The 14,307-nt window shown below is 39.8% G+C and overlaps 1 protein-coding gene across 3 annotated transcripts in view; it reads left to right on the top strand.

The window, feature by feature from the left end:
• THOC2 (THO complex 2) overlaps window positions 1-10,515 on the top strand; it is a 50,519-nt gene extending 40,004 nt beyond the window's left edge. For 2 of the 3 annotated variants that reach the window (XM_039571795.1, XM_039571794.1), the window contains exons 32-39: window positions 230-288; window positions 1,802-1,837; window positions 5,840-5,977; window positions 6,328-6,397; window positions 6,476-6,633; window positions 7,263-7,339; window positions 7,441-7,488; window positions 9,657-10,515. In XM_039571795.1, coding sequence (XP_039427729.1) covers window positions 230-288; window positions 1,802-1,837; window positions 5,840-5,977; window positions 6,328-6,397; window positions 6,476-6,633; window positions 7,263-7,339; window positions 7,441-7,468 — 566 coding nt within the window. In that variant the 3' untranslated portion in view covers window positions 7,469-7,488; window positions 9,657-10,515. Of the gene's footprint in view, window positions 1-229; window positions 289-1,720; window positions 1,838-5,839; window positions 5,978-6,327; window positions 6,398-6,475; window positions 6,634-7,262; window positions 7,340-7,440; window positions 7,489-9,656 lie in introns of all 3 variants that reach the window. The other variant, XM_039571793.1, reaches the window with a different exon arrangement.
• Window positions 10,516-14,307: the final 3,792 nt, after the last annotated feature.

Genomic DNA, 14,307 nt, shown 5'->3' with positions numbered 1-14,307 from the left:
TTGGAGTGAGCATAATTTTGCATCAGTTTGTTCACATTACACCTTTGCTGCAAACTTTCACAAAGATGGTCAAGGCATGCTGCTAACTCTAGATAGCTTAAGGAAAACAAAATTCACATAGTGGTAAGAAATCTAGCTTTAATTATGTTGGTACTTCAGAAAGTGATATTATTTGATTCTCCTTTTTTAACTGTGTTTTAATAATGCCATTGTTCTGTTCTTTCCTCAGAACAAAAACGCCGCAAAGTTGATACACATTCTTCTCCGTCACATTCCTCAACAGTAAAGGTTAGTATAGCCTGAGGAAGGCAGCACCCATGTTAGGCTCACAAGTTTGGGATGCCAGTATTCGACTTCCTTCAAGTTTTGTGCCAAGTATACACTGGAACCACTGGAGGTTTTATGTTGCATTACAAAATGCATTCCTTTTCTTTATTGGCGGACTGTCTTTTTTTCTATAAAAATATTTTTTAATTAACCAAAATAATGCTTCAAGGACCTAGCACAAATTTTGTAAAATAGTGTTTGGAAATTTCAAGAGAATTTTTACACAGAAGTGCCTCATTGCTTTAAGCAGTCAGTTTTTTTGGAGTGCAATGGTAGCTACAAGCAAATGAGTCTTTGCAACAGAGTGGAGCATATTTTTCTGCACTTCTTTGAAGAATCTGTAGCACTGAAGATTCCTGGATGATACGGGATGTACGATACCTCTGAATTCATCAGGCTTCTTGATGAGCATCATACCGATATGTGCCTTCTAAGGAGGAGTCTTGAAAGGAGTTCCATTTTAAAGTCTCCTTGGTGATCAGTTCTCCTGTAGTTGTGTATATTCAGTGCGCATGCAGCTTCTGTTGTACCTTCCCTTCGAGGTTTGTTTATTTCCAATGGGTTCCCACCATGTTGAGCCCTGCGTTACGATAAAACCAGATGTGGCCACCAAGCCTCCTACCCAGCAAAGAGAAACCCCAAGCACTCAAGCGCAGCACAAAACCATGGGCGTAGCCTACTTGAAGACTCAGGGTAGCCATTCCTTGCTCCATATTTATATTATTTCTAAACCATCTATGTTCATGGAATCTTTGAATTTGCAGTACGTTGAACATTTAAAACTGTAAGTTACTAATACTTCATCAAGAGCACTATGATGGATTATGTGGGTCTTTAAACTTCACCATCTTACCAACTTTAGAACAAGCTCTTCTTTTTTTTCTGTTTTTTCAGAGTACATATTTTTCTATGTAAGATTTACTTGAAAGATTTAAGTTAATTTTGGAGGACTCAAATAGCTTTTACTAGTTTTGAGGAAACAGGTGACAGTGATAACTACTCGTAATGATGAAGTTTTTTATAAATGGCAGCATAAGGTCATTCTAGAGTGACTTCTACCACATTTAACTGAAAGTGGAGAAGATACAGGTTTAAAAGTATTTTAAACCTGTTTCACCTCTTGTTCAGCTATATTTAGAGTTAAGACTATTTTTTCTTTATATTTTTGTCTGGGCAGGAGAGTGTGTTTTCACTGTTCTAGGAAGAATTAGATACAGACTTATACATACTTTGGAATTTATTTAATAGCAGAGTCTAGAGAATAGATAATGATTGTCTTTTTCCCCCCCCTCCTTTTTTTCTTTTTAAAAAGTATTTCAGTTGCTAGCTTTATTTAGAGTACAGTATTAACATAAGATTTATTCCAGAAGGAGTAGCTGTTTTTTGTTTCAAGGGTACGGCCGTGCTTCCCAAAGTCCCTCTGGTTTCTGAAAACTATTCCAGCTCACGTGTCATCTCCGTTCATTTTCTACAGGACAACCTCAACGAACTCAAGGACTCTTCAGCAAAGGTTTGAATCTTTTAGAAACCAGCCAAGTTTATTTTCATATTTTGTTGCAGAGAGAAGTTAACTTTTGCTCTTGTGGCGAACTCCCATCAGAAAATTCCAATTCCATTCCTGTAAATACTAGCATAGTAATAGAGGGATGGGGTTTTTTGTCCTGGTGTGTAAATCCTCTGTACAGGAGAGACGGTTGGTAATGTAGAAGCAACATAACAAAAATCCCCTGAATTTACCTTTCTGTCAGTATTTTGAAGAGATGTAATATGTCAGTGTCTCTTCTATTCCCCTCTAAAACTGGTGAATACACAGAAATGTCCTTATGATTAAGCCTTTCATTTGACTGAAAAGCTGGTAGGATAGCTAAAATAGTTCTTAGAATTGTTTGAGGGGTTTTGAATATATCAATTAAAGAACAGTAGTTAGTTAAAACAAAGAATATTTGAGATGCCCCTGGAATATTGATACTCTTTCCCCTTACAACTGTATTAATGTTCTAGTACTATAGTATTGTGTTTCTAAGTATCACAGACAACCTCCTGAATTATCATCATCTTTGTGTATTTACTTCCTGTAAATGCACTTCAGCTTCATTATCTTAGGAGAAGCGATACTAAAGAATGCTCTCAGGAGTTCATAGAATCCCAGATTGGAAGGGACCTCAAGGATCAGCTGGTCCAGCCTTTCTTGGCAAAAACATGGTGTAGGCAAGATGGCCCAGCACCCCGTCCAGCCAGATCTTATACGTGTCCAGTGTTGGGGAATCCATCACTTCCCTGAGGAGATGCTCCGATGGCTGATTGTTCTTGGTGTGAAGCGTTTCCCTCTTGTGTCCAGTTGGAATCCTCCCATGAGTAACTTGTATCCATTACCCATTATTTTTCCGTGTGACTGCTTGTTAAAAGGGCATGTCTCTTGGTAGCCACCCTTTAAGTACTGGGATGTGGTGATGAGGTCTCCCCTAAGCCTCCTCTTCCCATGTTCTCCCTGCCTTCCCTCTCGTGTCAGGCTGCCCAAGTCTTGGATCAGCCTTTGTGGCCCTTCTCTGGACCATCTCCAGCCTGTCCATATCTCTTTTGTATAGCAGGGACCAAAACTGAACACAGTGTTCCTGGTGTGGCCTAACAAGCACTTGGAATATAGTATTTTAGACAGATTCTGTAACTATTTTTTTGTTACACATTGTAACTGTTGTAGAGTAATAGTCACAGCCACTGCACACCCGCTGATACATCAGGGGATGTGACTGATGGGAATTGGATCAAATCTTCTAAAGTTGCTGTTAAAGTCTTTGGTTACACACTCAGTTCCAGTGTGTAACTAAACTGCACAAAGATTTATCACTTGGAAAATGCTGACCATTTGGATTTTTTGGATACTTTTTGGGTTTACTAGGATTCACTTACTTTAAAAATGTGTTACGGATTTCCATTTTCTATTCTGTATTTACACTGTTGGTTTAGTTGTAGCTAGCTTTGTACAAAGTGTTCAGAACACTTTGCATGTTTTAAATCAAAATAGCTGTGATTCTGTAATGGACACTTGCTGATGGATTTTTTTTTTTTTAATTGAATCTTTCCAATACCAACTGTATGTGCTTATAGGGATAGTGTATATGGGAAACATCCTTTAGTCTTACCACTGATGAAATTACAGTGTCTGTAGATTGAATCCAGATACTCTTATAAATCATCATCATCGTCATCATCATATCTTGTATATTTAATTTTTTTTAATTAGAGAACTATAGTATTTGTCTTGAGCTCACCTCTGCATGAAGGGTGGTATATGGGAATCTGTAAAATCTCACTTTTCCCTTTCTTACTATATGAGTCAAGATTCAGGTGGTTAATTGAAAATGTGCTTATGTTTTCATTACTTAAGCTAAAGTTTTATATAAAAATATTTCTTTTACTTATTAGCACATTGATTTAATTAAGCAGGCAGTGAAGCTATTTGTAATTAAATTATTAGCGAACAGCTTTATTTTTCTTGTTAATTTGAAAAGTTGTTTTTTAGAATTAACTATAATGTGTTTGTGTAGACTTAGCTGGAAGTGTATTGCAGTTGTGTGACCTTTTAATGGATTTATTCTTCAAGTGTTTGGGGGATGGGGGGGTGTCCAACTCGTTCCTTCCTTTTCTAAATGCTATTTTCTAATCTTTCTCACTTAATAAACTAATCTTCACTCTTCAGTGCTGTTCTAACAGACTTAAAGCACTTCATGACAATGTTCCCTGTACATGGTGTAAGACAAGTTAAATGTTCTTCTTTACTTCCATGTACTTGTTTGGGAAAGGGATGGGATGTTCAGAAACCTGTAAGATTTATGAGTTCAGCTTCCACTGAAAGTTAAAAGTCTAGTGCTGTTGTCTGCTTACAGACTTTTTTTATTCCTGACTTGGCTCAGTTTCTGGAGCCAGACAATGGAAATACAGGTTTACACTGCAGGTGAAATAAATGGTGCCAGACTTGAATTAGGTTTTTTCTTTCTTTGGCATTTGTCCAAGTTACAAACCACACAGAAGCACCCAAAATTTAATGTGGTGTCAGATGCAGCATTTCTAGAAGCATGTCTTTCTGGTAAAGGTGGGGAAGGATGGATGTAGTTTTCCAAAACCCTGCATTGGAATGGTAGAGGAGCAGCGCAATCTGTTGTGAACAGCCATGAGAACACAAGAAATGGAATAGGAGAAAGAAGAGCTATGAGTTTGCTTTCTCCTGTGGAAAGCGGCTCTAGACGACTGAATGGGGCTGTTTAGAAAAAATATATTTGCGTGTCATTGTCAGCAAAGAAGAGAGCAGGGGTAAATTTACTTGTGGAATGGCACTGTAGGAAATGGAATAAGAAAAGAGGAATGAGGGAAAAGAGCAAAAAGAAATGTCTAGTGAAAGAAGTATTGAAAGTTCAGTCTCTGTTGTAGGATAATAAAATTCTAGTGCAATAATAAAAGGAAAGAGACCTAAGTTTTGTCAGTGTGACTTTTAACACAGGTTCACTAACATCAGGTTTTGGTAAGTTAAATGTTTACTGAAACTGGAGAAGGACAGGATTAATTAAATTTTGGAAGTTGTTTGAAACACTAATTGGTTTGGTTCAAGTGATATCTTGATTGTTTTAAACTAATCTTCCACTTACCTCTTTTGTTGGTGTCCTTTTAAGTAAGGTGTCTCTCTAAAAAGAAATACAGAGAACATTTTAATAAAGATACTTTTGCCCCCAAATAAAATTGTTAACTTACAGAACTGGGGGAAGATTGAAGTGTACTGATTTAAATCTGTGTGCTGGTGTAGCTTAAATACCAAGGGAAGTGGTTTTAATTTAAAACTTGCTCTTAATATTTCTTAGATCTAACTATATAATTGTATTTAAAAAGACAGATATAGTTACTGTACTGTATCCATTTTTATGTAACACATGCATTACGTGTTTTATGGAGCTTACCAGAATTGTTTAGAAGAGACAGTGGAATAACTATCTAGAATACATTACAGAAAAAAACAATTCTATGTTCAGCTGTTTTTTCTCATTTGAAGGTTAGAAATTAGATTTAAAGACACATTATTCAAAGTATTGTCTTAAATACTTTGTCGATAAAGATTATTCTTTAAAAATAAGTTATAGCTTGTTTAAGCAGGTGATTCCATTCATTTATTCCAGGCATGATTAGAGGTGTTGAGTCCGTTAACCTTCATACCCTGTTCCTGTAGCCCGTGTGTCTGATTTGTGTTCATGCATCCAACTGGTCCTGGTGAACAGTGTTGTGTGTATTTAATATAAATGTCTCAGTAAAGAGAAAATATTCTTGAATTTCCAGTGTTGAGTAAATAAGCTGTAGGTTAAATTTTAGGTGACGAATTTGAACGTGTCTTTAATCACTCTTTGTTTTGCTAATAAAGTATTTATGTTTAATATTTGAGCTAGATCTGGTATGTTAGAATAAGACTTCTTTTTGTTTACACATATAGGAATACATATTAATACTTGGTGATGTTGACTTAATTTAACAGCACTACGTAAACCACACTACTCCAACACTGTCCAAGAGTAAGGAGAGAGAAGTGGAGAAGAAAGATTTGGACAAGTCAAGGGAAAGATCCAGAGAGAGAGAGAAGAAAGATGAAAAGGACAGGAAAGATCGAAAAAGGGTTGGTGACATTTTTAATGAACTGGTTTAGACAGTTGGTTTATGTGCTTGGAAAGCTTTCTGTTCTAAGCCCTTGAAGTAATAATTGGCTGTACAGCCCATCTGAGCACAAGTGATCTCTATCAGAGGTGGCATTTTTGTTCTGTTACTCTTTCAAAGGTCGGTTTGCAGTAAGGCATTCAAACCTCTTCACCCTCCAGACCAGTCTCAAGAAACTTCACACGAGATGTAACACCTCAGTTACATCCTAATTATTCAAAAACTAGTTCTCCAAAATAAGAATATAAGCAGGTGCTACTTCAGGAGTATGTTTTAGTCTGCTAACATCTGCATAATTGTATTTGGTGCCAGGATCATTCAAACAGTGACCGAGAGGTACCGCAGGATTCAACTAAACGACGCAAAGAGGAAAACGGCACAAGTACGTATTTTACTTTTTGTGCGTGTATTTGTCAGGCTTTTACTTGTTGTGAATTACAACTTTCTGTTCTGTTTTTAGCTGGTTCTTCAAAACACAGCAAAAGTGAAAGTCCTTCTGATTCCCCTCGCTTAAATGAAAAAGAGAAGGATAAAAACAAATCAAAATCTTCAGGAAAAGAGAAAGGTGATTCAATCAAGGCAGAAAAGATGGAGAAGAGCTCCTCCGGTAGCAAAAAGGTAAAATAAGATGTTCTTCTCTTCCTGATTTGTTTTTGTTGCTGACAGACCAAGCTGATATTTTTTTCCTAAAATTTATTGCTGCTTAATCGCCTAAATTAAAAAGATATGCTGTGAATGTGTAAGAAAATGCTTTTGAACTTCCGGTATCTTGTAGCTTTAAATATCTCAGCAGTCACTCCTGGGAGGAGCAGGATAGTTTGGAGGACTAGTTCATTTTGGCAGTACCCAGGAAAATTCAGAACTTACACTTTAGGTTCTGAATAATATAAAATATTTGCAGATTACTTTGGTAAGCAAGTAGATGAAAGTAGGCTTAACTTAAATATAAACTAGTCTGTAATTCAGATTTCCACGTGCATGTGTCAGCACAGTTTCTTTTGGTGAAAGCAGGTATGTTGCAGTTATATTTGTATTCAGCAAACAGTAGTTCCCTGTGGCTGGCACTTAGCAGAGAACTGGAAAAGAAAGATAAAATAATCTCAGAAATCATAGAAACTGAGCAGTGTCATTTTGAATGATGATATTTTTAGCTGTGTCCAGTTATAACATTAAATATTATGGTCCTCCTAAACATCCTGTACAATGGGTACCACAATAAGCTATTTCCCATATGTATATTTTTAAAGGAATCAAGACATGATAAAGAAAAAGCAGAGAAGAAAGAAAAACGGGACAGTACTGGGGGGAAAGAAGAAAAGAAACAATATCCTTTTAAACATTGACATTTCAGAAAATTTCTGCAAATGAGCTTCCCTTTATTATATGTAGCAAAAGATAAATCTTTTTCCTTAACGCTGAATCTACTCATAAATCTTCAGACAAGCACAGATAATGAAGATTCTTTCAGGCAAGGTAAAAATGTTTGTGGTTTAATTTGTTTGATTCAACGTCTCCTGTGGGCCCTGTTGACTGGTAAAGGATATACAGATAAAACAGCCTGAAATCACCCAGGGTATCAGGGTGGTGTTTTGGGGTTTTTCGGTTGTTTTGTGGGGATTTTTTTTTTTTTTTTTTTGGGTCTGATTGTGTTTCACGTTGGGGGGTTTCTATGGGTATGTGTGGGTTCGGGTTGGGGGTTTTTTTTAATTACTATTATTATTTTAAAAATATTATTACTACTATTATTTGCAATTCATTATTACTCCCCTAGGGGAAAAATATTTCCCCATCATCCTCACAGAGATTATACAGATGCTCAGATTTTTTGGGGGGAAAAAAAGTAGAGGCAGGGGGTGTGGCACATCAGCAGTGTTTGGAGTGGAGTTGCATCTTCGTTGCTCTTTCCAAGAAAAGTTGCCATACAAAAGCAGAGGTGGATCCTTGTCATTCTGATATTCATCAGTCTGGATAATCTGCGTGTTACTTAATTATATCTTGTCTAATATGTTGCAAACTCAAGTTTTGTATCTTCTTACTTAAACAAAACCAGTAGCTTTTAAACCACAGTGCTACATAGTACAGTTAGCTCAGTGTCTCTGCATAATCTTTTATCCGGTCAGATCTGAGGAGGAAGGAGATAAAGGAAAACTTTGGCATGGAAACATGGACTATTTAAAGAAAGAAAATAAACTTTAGGGTATTTTGAGTAACCCTTATTCAGACTGGATCTTTTGGAAAAATCAATTGTTCTTTGAAGTTGATGGGGCTCTGAATGGTTTGGGCTTTTTTTCAGACCTATGCAACTATGTGGACACTCTTAAGATTTGTTCTATGGGTATGAGGGTAGGAGTTTTTTCTCCTCTGCTTTGAGATATTTTAAGAGTTTTGAAATGTTTTGTTTTCAGTTATTTAGGAAGGAAAATGTCCCAGTGAACTTAAATTAGTTCACCTGATCTATCCAACTTTAGTCAGAGACTGCTATTAATCTTTATGCATAAGGCAGGGTACAATTTCACATTTTAAGGAAAAAAAAGAAAAAACAAAATTTGAATGTCTGAGAAAAGTCTCCACTCATGGACTGTGACCTCAGAGCAAAGGGGGCTTATTTCAAAAAGGATCTTGTGTTCCATTTGGTGTCAAGGCTCATTCAGCCACTGCAGTTGAGGGCACATACGTGAAGGGGCTTGGGTAAGAAAGCTTGTGCTGATACAACATGCTCTTTGGTTATAAAAAGGGGGGAGTTCATGTTATTGCTTCTTAGTACTATTTCTTTTTATCTTCTTGAAGTAATGAAAGATACTTCTGTGAACAGTTTCTAAACTGAAAATTATGAGCATTCTCTGGAAAGAATTTGCTGGAATTTTCTAGACTCTTTGTCCTTCATAGCCATTATTGTCTGATCACTGTGGAGCGATCCCAGTTTTTTCCCTATTCTTTTAAATGCTACTTTGGAACAAAAGAAAAAAGGCAGTCTTGGCAGATGAAGTTCATTACTGAGCACTTACAGCTTCCTTAATAATAAAATGTGAAGTTTTGTCTTGACTAGCAATTCAATATAAAGTGAGTATTATCATTAAAATAGTTAAAAAAGCACAACTGTGTTCTGCTGACTGTAAGTAACAAGTGCTCAGGTAAATGTCAGTTGTACCATGAAATTAATGTCCAGCAATGGCCTAAACTGGCACATCTGGCCTGGAACGCTGACAGCACCCCACTGTGTGCATAGTGAAGTGTGAAAAAGTGCTTTTTATAGCAACACAGTTGTGGAATCTCATCCTGTGCTCCTGTTAAATCTTTGATACCGTTCTTCCTAATAATGTACAATGTCTGATTGACTGCATTTATTTCTTGCCTAATTTAGAGATAGTAACATTTTGAGGGGGTTGCACCTCTAAAGGAGTTTATACCTTCTCAAGTGACTACCTGTTTCCTATTTGTATGTTTGAATCAGAGTTTCAGTACTTACAGTGCAGTGCTCATATTAATGTAGTTCTTGCTGTGGAATAGGGTAGAGTTAGGGAATGATAAAAATAGTTTTATTTTCCCCCTCATTCTTTGAGTTGTGAATGGAATAAATACAAAGTTGTGAGATCAGTGTTCATATGAACATCTGATTCTAATTATGTACACCTTCGTTGCAGGTGACACTGAAATGGGAAGATATCCAGCTGTGACCAGAAATGTATTTTCCAGCGTACAGATTGCACAGAAAATTGTGAATGAAGAGGACCCATCTGCATCTCCTTAAATTATTCAGTTCTCTGCTTTATTTCCCCATGCTAAGGACTTAATTGTTAAGTTGTACATTACTGTATTTTTAACTTGTTGCTTAGTTTCTTACACATTTATTTTCAGTACCTGGCTGAAAGTGTTACCTATTCCATATTTTAGCACAATGTGCTGCAAACAAACAGTTGCCATAGTGCAAATGAGGTTTCATGTGTACATAGTTCCACTTTAGTTTGTCGAAAATACTGCCTGAGTTTAGTAATTCTTTAAATTTGAAATTGCATTCTTTTAGATGTTTGAAAACCACAAATAAACAGTTATTGAACCTTTTTGGATTTACCTCATTTAAACTCAGTTTTTATTTATTACTTGGCCTGTTTTTAATATCAGTGACTAAAAAAAACAAAGTTAAGTGGGAGCACTGTTTTCATGCAATGCTTAGGGATTATTTGTATATTGTGTATAAGGTTGACTTGTTTAAAGAAACAATGAATGAACCCTGTCCTATCCCATCCTAAACCTGTGCTCAGTTGTCCCGTCACACCTTTTGTTTGTCATGTTGTTTTTAGATTGATTGGAAATGCTCTCTTCAAAACTGAAATAAATTAAGTTTCAGTTACAGCTACAGGAGCTTTGTATTGCTGAACTTTAGTCTGAAAATTTCACAATGACGTTTTTAAAAAAAAAAAAAAGAATTTTTTATCTGCTAAATTCTACCGGTGTAACCTTTTTTCTAAATAAACAATAGTTTTCTCAATGGGTCGTAACTCATTCTCTGTGTGGTCACTTTATTACTTTTATGGATTGTTATGAAAATTGGATGTTAGTTGGAATTGTGGGGGAGGGTGGTTCCTGTCTTTGCTGAGGAGCCCTCTGTACCTGCCCTTTTTTAGATGCCAAGGGCTGGTTGCAGAGTGTGGTGCCTGCTGTGAAGTGACAGATGTGCCACCCTTCTCCAGCGGTTTCCAGGAGCTCAGGGTTTGCCTTCCTGCACTCAGTCAAGTTTACACCTTTCTTTTGAGCCATTTGTCCCTTGTCCAAATGCCATTAAAATCTCGGTTTTGTATCAAATATTAATACTATTAAACATGAGGACTTGTCTCTTAAATATTTTGGGGTTTTGGTTTGTTAGGGTTTTGGTGAGGTATAAAGGGATTTTGATCAAAAATTAAGCATCCCTGATGCTGTATGCTTTCAGTAATCTGGGATTTGGGACAGAGCTGTGTTGTCTTGGTGCATGTATTTGAAATACTAAATATTAAGAAATTGTAGTGCTTGTCGACTTGGTCAGTAAAACTCTCCTGATTAGCTTTGTTCTGATTACTGAGTCAATCATAGAAGTTTACAAACCCTGGCCCTGCAGTGGAAGAAAGACACAGACAAATTGGGAAGAGAATCGGGTAAGTTCTACAGCTAATTAGAGGTGAGAAAGAATTACTGAAAAGAAGAGTAACTAAGCTAAATACTCAGGTCGTTTTAATTACTTCATTAGGGCAGTCTAAAATGAAACACGTCTATCAAAGTCACGCTTAGTCCTTGGGCTTTACTGGAGTGTGGATGAGGTGAGGCTTTGGGTGGGGCTGCAGCCACTGGCCTCCTCTGAGCTCAGGCCTGCTACACCTAGGTGGGCAAAGAAGGTCACCACGGGGGTCTCTGAATACAGTGTAATCTCCAAAAACAAGGAGCCCACCTGTCATCCCAGACACGGACAGCAAAGTTGAAACAATAATTTAGAATTCAGCTTGGAGGAAGTGTGTACCTGTCCTGGCAGGAGCGTTTGTCCTCACCCCATACTGCTGGCATGGCAGGGAGCAGTGGGGGTGTTTGCACATCCCTGGAAGCAGTAGTGGGGGAGGAGAAGGCATGTGGGGATGTTACAGTGACCCTGTCATGGGTGTGGCAAGTGCAGACACACCCCCAGCAAACTGCAGCAGTAGAAGCGAAAGATTAAACTTTGTGAAAGCACTTCATGCTATGGCTGGGATAACTTGGATGTCGTCTGCAATGTCCTGATTTCCTGAGAGGGGCCAGAGGAACAGTTTCTGGGCAGCTTCATGCCTGTTGGGAGGGTTTTCTCCCCCAGAGATAGTGCAAAAGACAGCTGGTCCTTCCACTCCTTCTTCCTTATGTGAGTCTCTCCAGAGACTCAGCTGCATTTGTGGAGACAGCAGCGAGGGTTTGGTGATGGGAGTTGTATACAGAGTACAGCCAAGGGGAATCAGTGAGTCCCAGAGAGCTGGAGAAAGCATGGAGAGGTTGTGTACACTGGCACACTCCTTGCCTTCGTGTCCAGGTGGCCAAGAAGGCCAAGGACATCCTGGCTTTTGTCAGCAATAGTGTGGCCAACAGGACCAGGGCAGTGACCATCCTCTGTGCTGGTGAGGCCGCACCTCAAATCCTGTGTCCAGCTCTGGGCCCCTCATGGCAGGAAAGACTTTGAGGTGCTGGAGCCTGTCCAGAGAATGGCAACAGAGCTGGGGAAGGGTCTGGAGCACAGGTCTGAGGAGAAACAGCTGAGGGAGCTGGGATGTTCAGCCTGGAGAAAATGAGGCTTGGGGGGACCTGAGCACTTTCTACCTCTCCCTGGAAAGAGGTTGGTGCCTGGTGGGGGTCAATCTACTCTCCCAGGCAACAAGCAATGGGACAAGAGGAAACAGCCTCAAGTTGTTCCAGGGGAGGTTTAGATTGGATACTATGGAAAAATTCCACACTGCAAGGTTGGTCAGGCATTGGAACAGGCTGTCCAGGGCAGTGGTGAAGTCACCATCCCTGAAGTGTTCAAAAGATATGTGAACATGATGCTTAGAGCCATGGATTAGTGGTGGTCATGGCAGCGCTGGGTTAGGGGTTGAACTCAATGGTAAGTCTTTCCCAACCTAAATGTTTTTATGATTTGAGAAGATTGTGGGGAAGAATAGAGAGGGCTGGGAGGGTGGGCAAGCAGCCCTGCCCTGGCACGGTCCTGGGGAAAACCTGGTACCCAGAACCCATTAATTAAGTGCTGTCTGATGTGATGTTCTAATTGCTGTGTATAATCTGTAGCATCTGTGCTAGGTCACAGCTTCAGCTATTTCATAATAAGGTGTTTTTCCTCAACACTGGCAAACTTCCCTGGTTTAAAGGGCAGGGGAATGTTAAATAAACACCATTTATATTTATTTGCCTCGGATCAAACCACAGCTCTTACATTAATTTTGGAGGATTTTTTGGGTAATTAGCCTGCTCAGGCCATATTTGGAATTCAAATGCAATATTTGTCCAAAGGCTTGGAATGCTATTAAAAATCTGCTTCACCAGAGAAGAGGGGAAGCAGGATGCTCAGGCTCGCGGCGCTCGCCTCGGGCCGGGGCCGCCGCGAACGGGGCCTGCCGAAGTCTCTGCTCTGGTCGTGGCGGCCGCAGAAAGCGGCGTTTCCCCCGTCCCGACCGCTGCATGTCAGTGTTGCGCCGAGCACGGCATCGCACAGACTCCCCCCCTTCCCGAATCCATGGCTTCCTGGCGTTACAGAACTGCAGAACGGTTTCGGCTGGATGGGACCTTGAAGATCACCTCGTTCCAACCCTCTCGTGGTAGGAATGCCGTCCCCTAGACCAGGTTGTTCTGAGACTTGAATGCTTCCAGGGATGGAGCAGCCGCAGCTTCTCTGGGCAACCTCTGCCAGTGCCTCAGCACCTTCTCAGGGAAGAATTTTTCCCAAATATCCTGTTTAAACCGACACTCTTTCAGTTTAAAGCCACTCTCCCTTGTCCTATCACTCCATGCCTTGTAAAAAGCACTTCTCCAGCTCTCCTGCAGCCCCTTTAGGTACTGGAAGGTGCTCTGAGGTCTCACCAGAGCCTTCTTTTCTCCGGGCTGAACAGCCCCAACTCTGGGGCTGTTTGCAGAGGAGAGGGGCTCCAGCCCTCTGAGTTTCTTTGCGGCCTCCTCTGGACTCACTCCAGCAGGTCCATGCCCTAATGTTGTGGCTCCCAAAGCTGGACACTGCTCCAGGTGGGATCTCAGAAAAGCAGAGCACAGAGAGCACAATAATCTGCCTTGATCTGCTGGCCATGCTTCTTGTGATGCTGCCCAGAATATATTTGCTTTTCTGGGCTGTAAGTGAACATAAGTTATTCCACAGTTATCCCCTTTCCCCCCCTGCCCTTCATACCCCCCTCTGTCCCTGCAGCAGGCGCCAAGCCCTTGTCCCCCCTCCCTGCTCTTGTGGCCCTGCCCCCAAACCTGCCCACATCAACTGGCCCAGGGCCCAGGCACTGCTCTCCCACACTCTGCTCTGCTTCTGTATTCCTTTAATCAATTTGTGGTGTTACATCCCTTCCCTACTTGTTACAGCATATCAAGCATCTGCCACATGCTCATTAATTGGTCAATTACTTTATTTATATGCTAAATATTATCTAAAGCACCAGTCATTACCAGCATCATGGCTTCGGTTTGTGTTGTGCATTTTTTACAGGCTTTAAGTGCCTTACCCTCTCCTTGCCATCAAGGCTGGAGTGCTTGCCTGCACCCCTGCAAATTCTTTGCGGTCCAGTCACCAGCTCAGTCCCATTCCTGAGCCCT

Source organism: Corvus cornix, chromosome 4A, assembly GCF_000738735.6.
Source record: "Corvus cornix cornix isolate S_Up_H32 chromosome 4A, ASM73873v5, whole genome shotgun sequence".
In the NCBI taxonomy this organism is placed as follows: Eukaryota; Metazoa; Chordata; class Aves; order Passeriformes; family Corvidae; genus Corvus; species Corvus cornix.
This window is presented reverse-complemented; position numbering and strand designations above follow the sequence as displayed.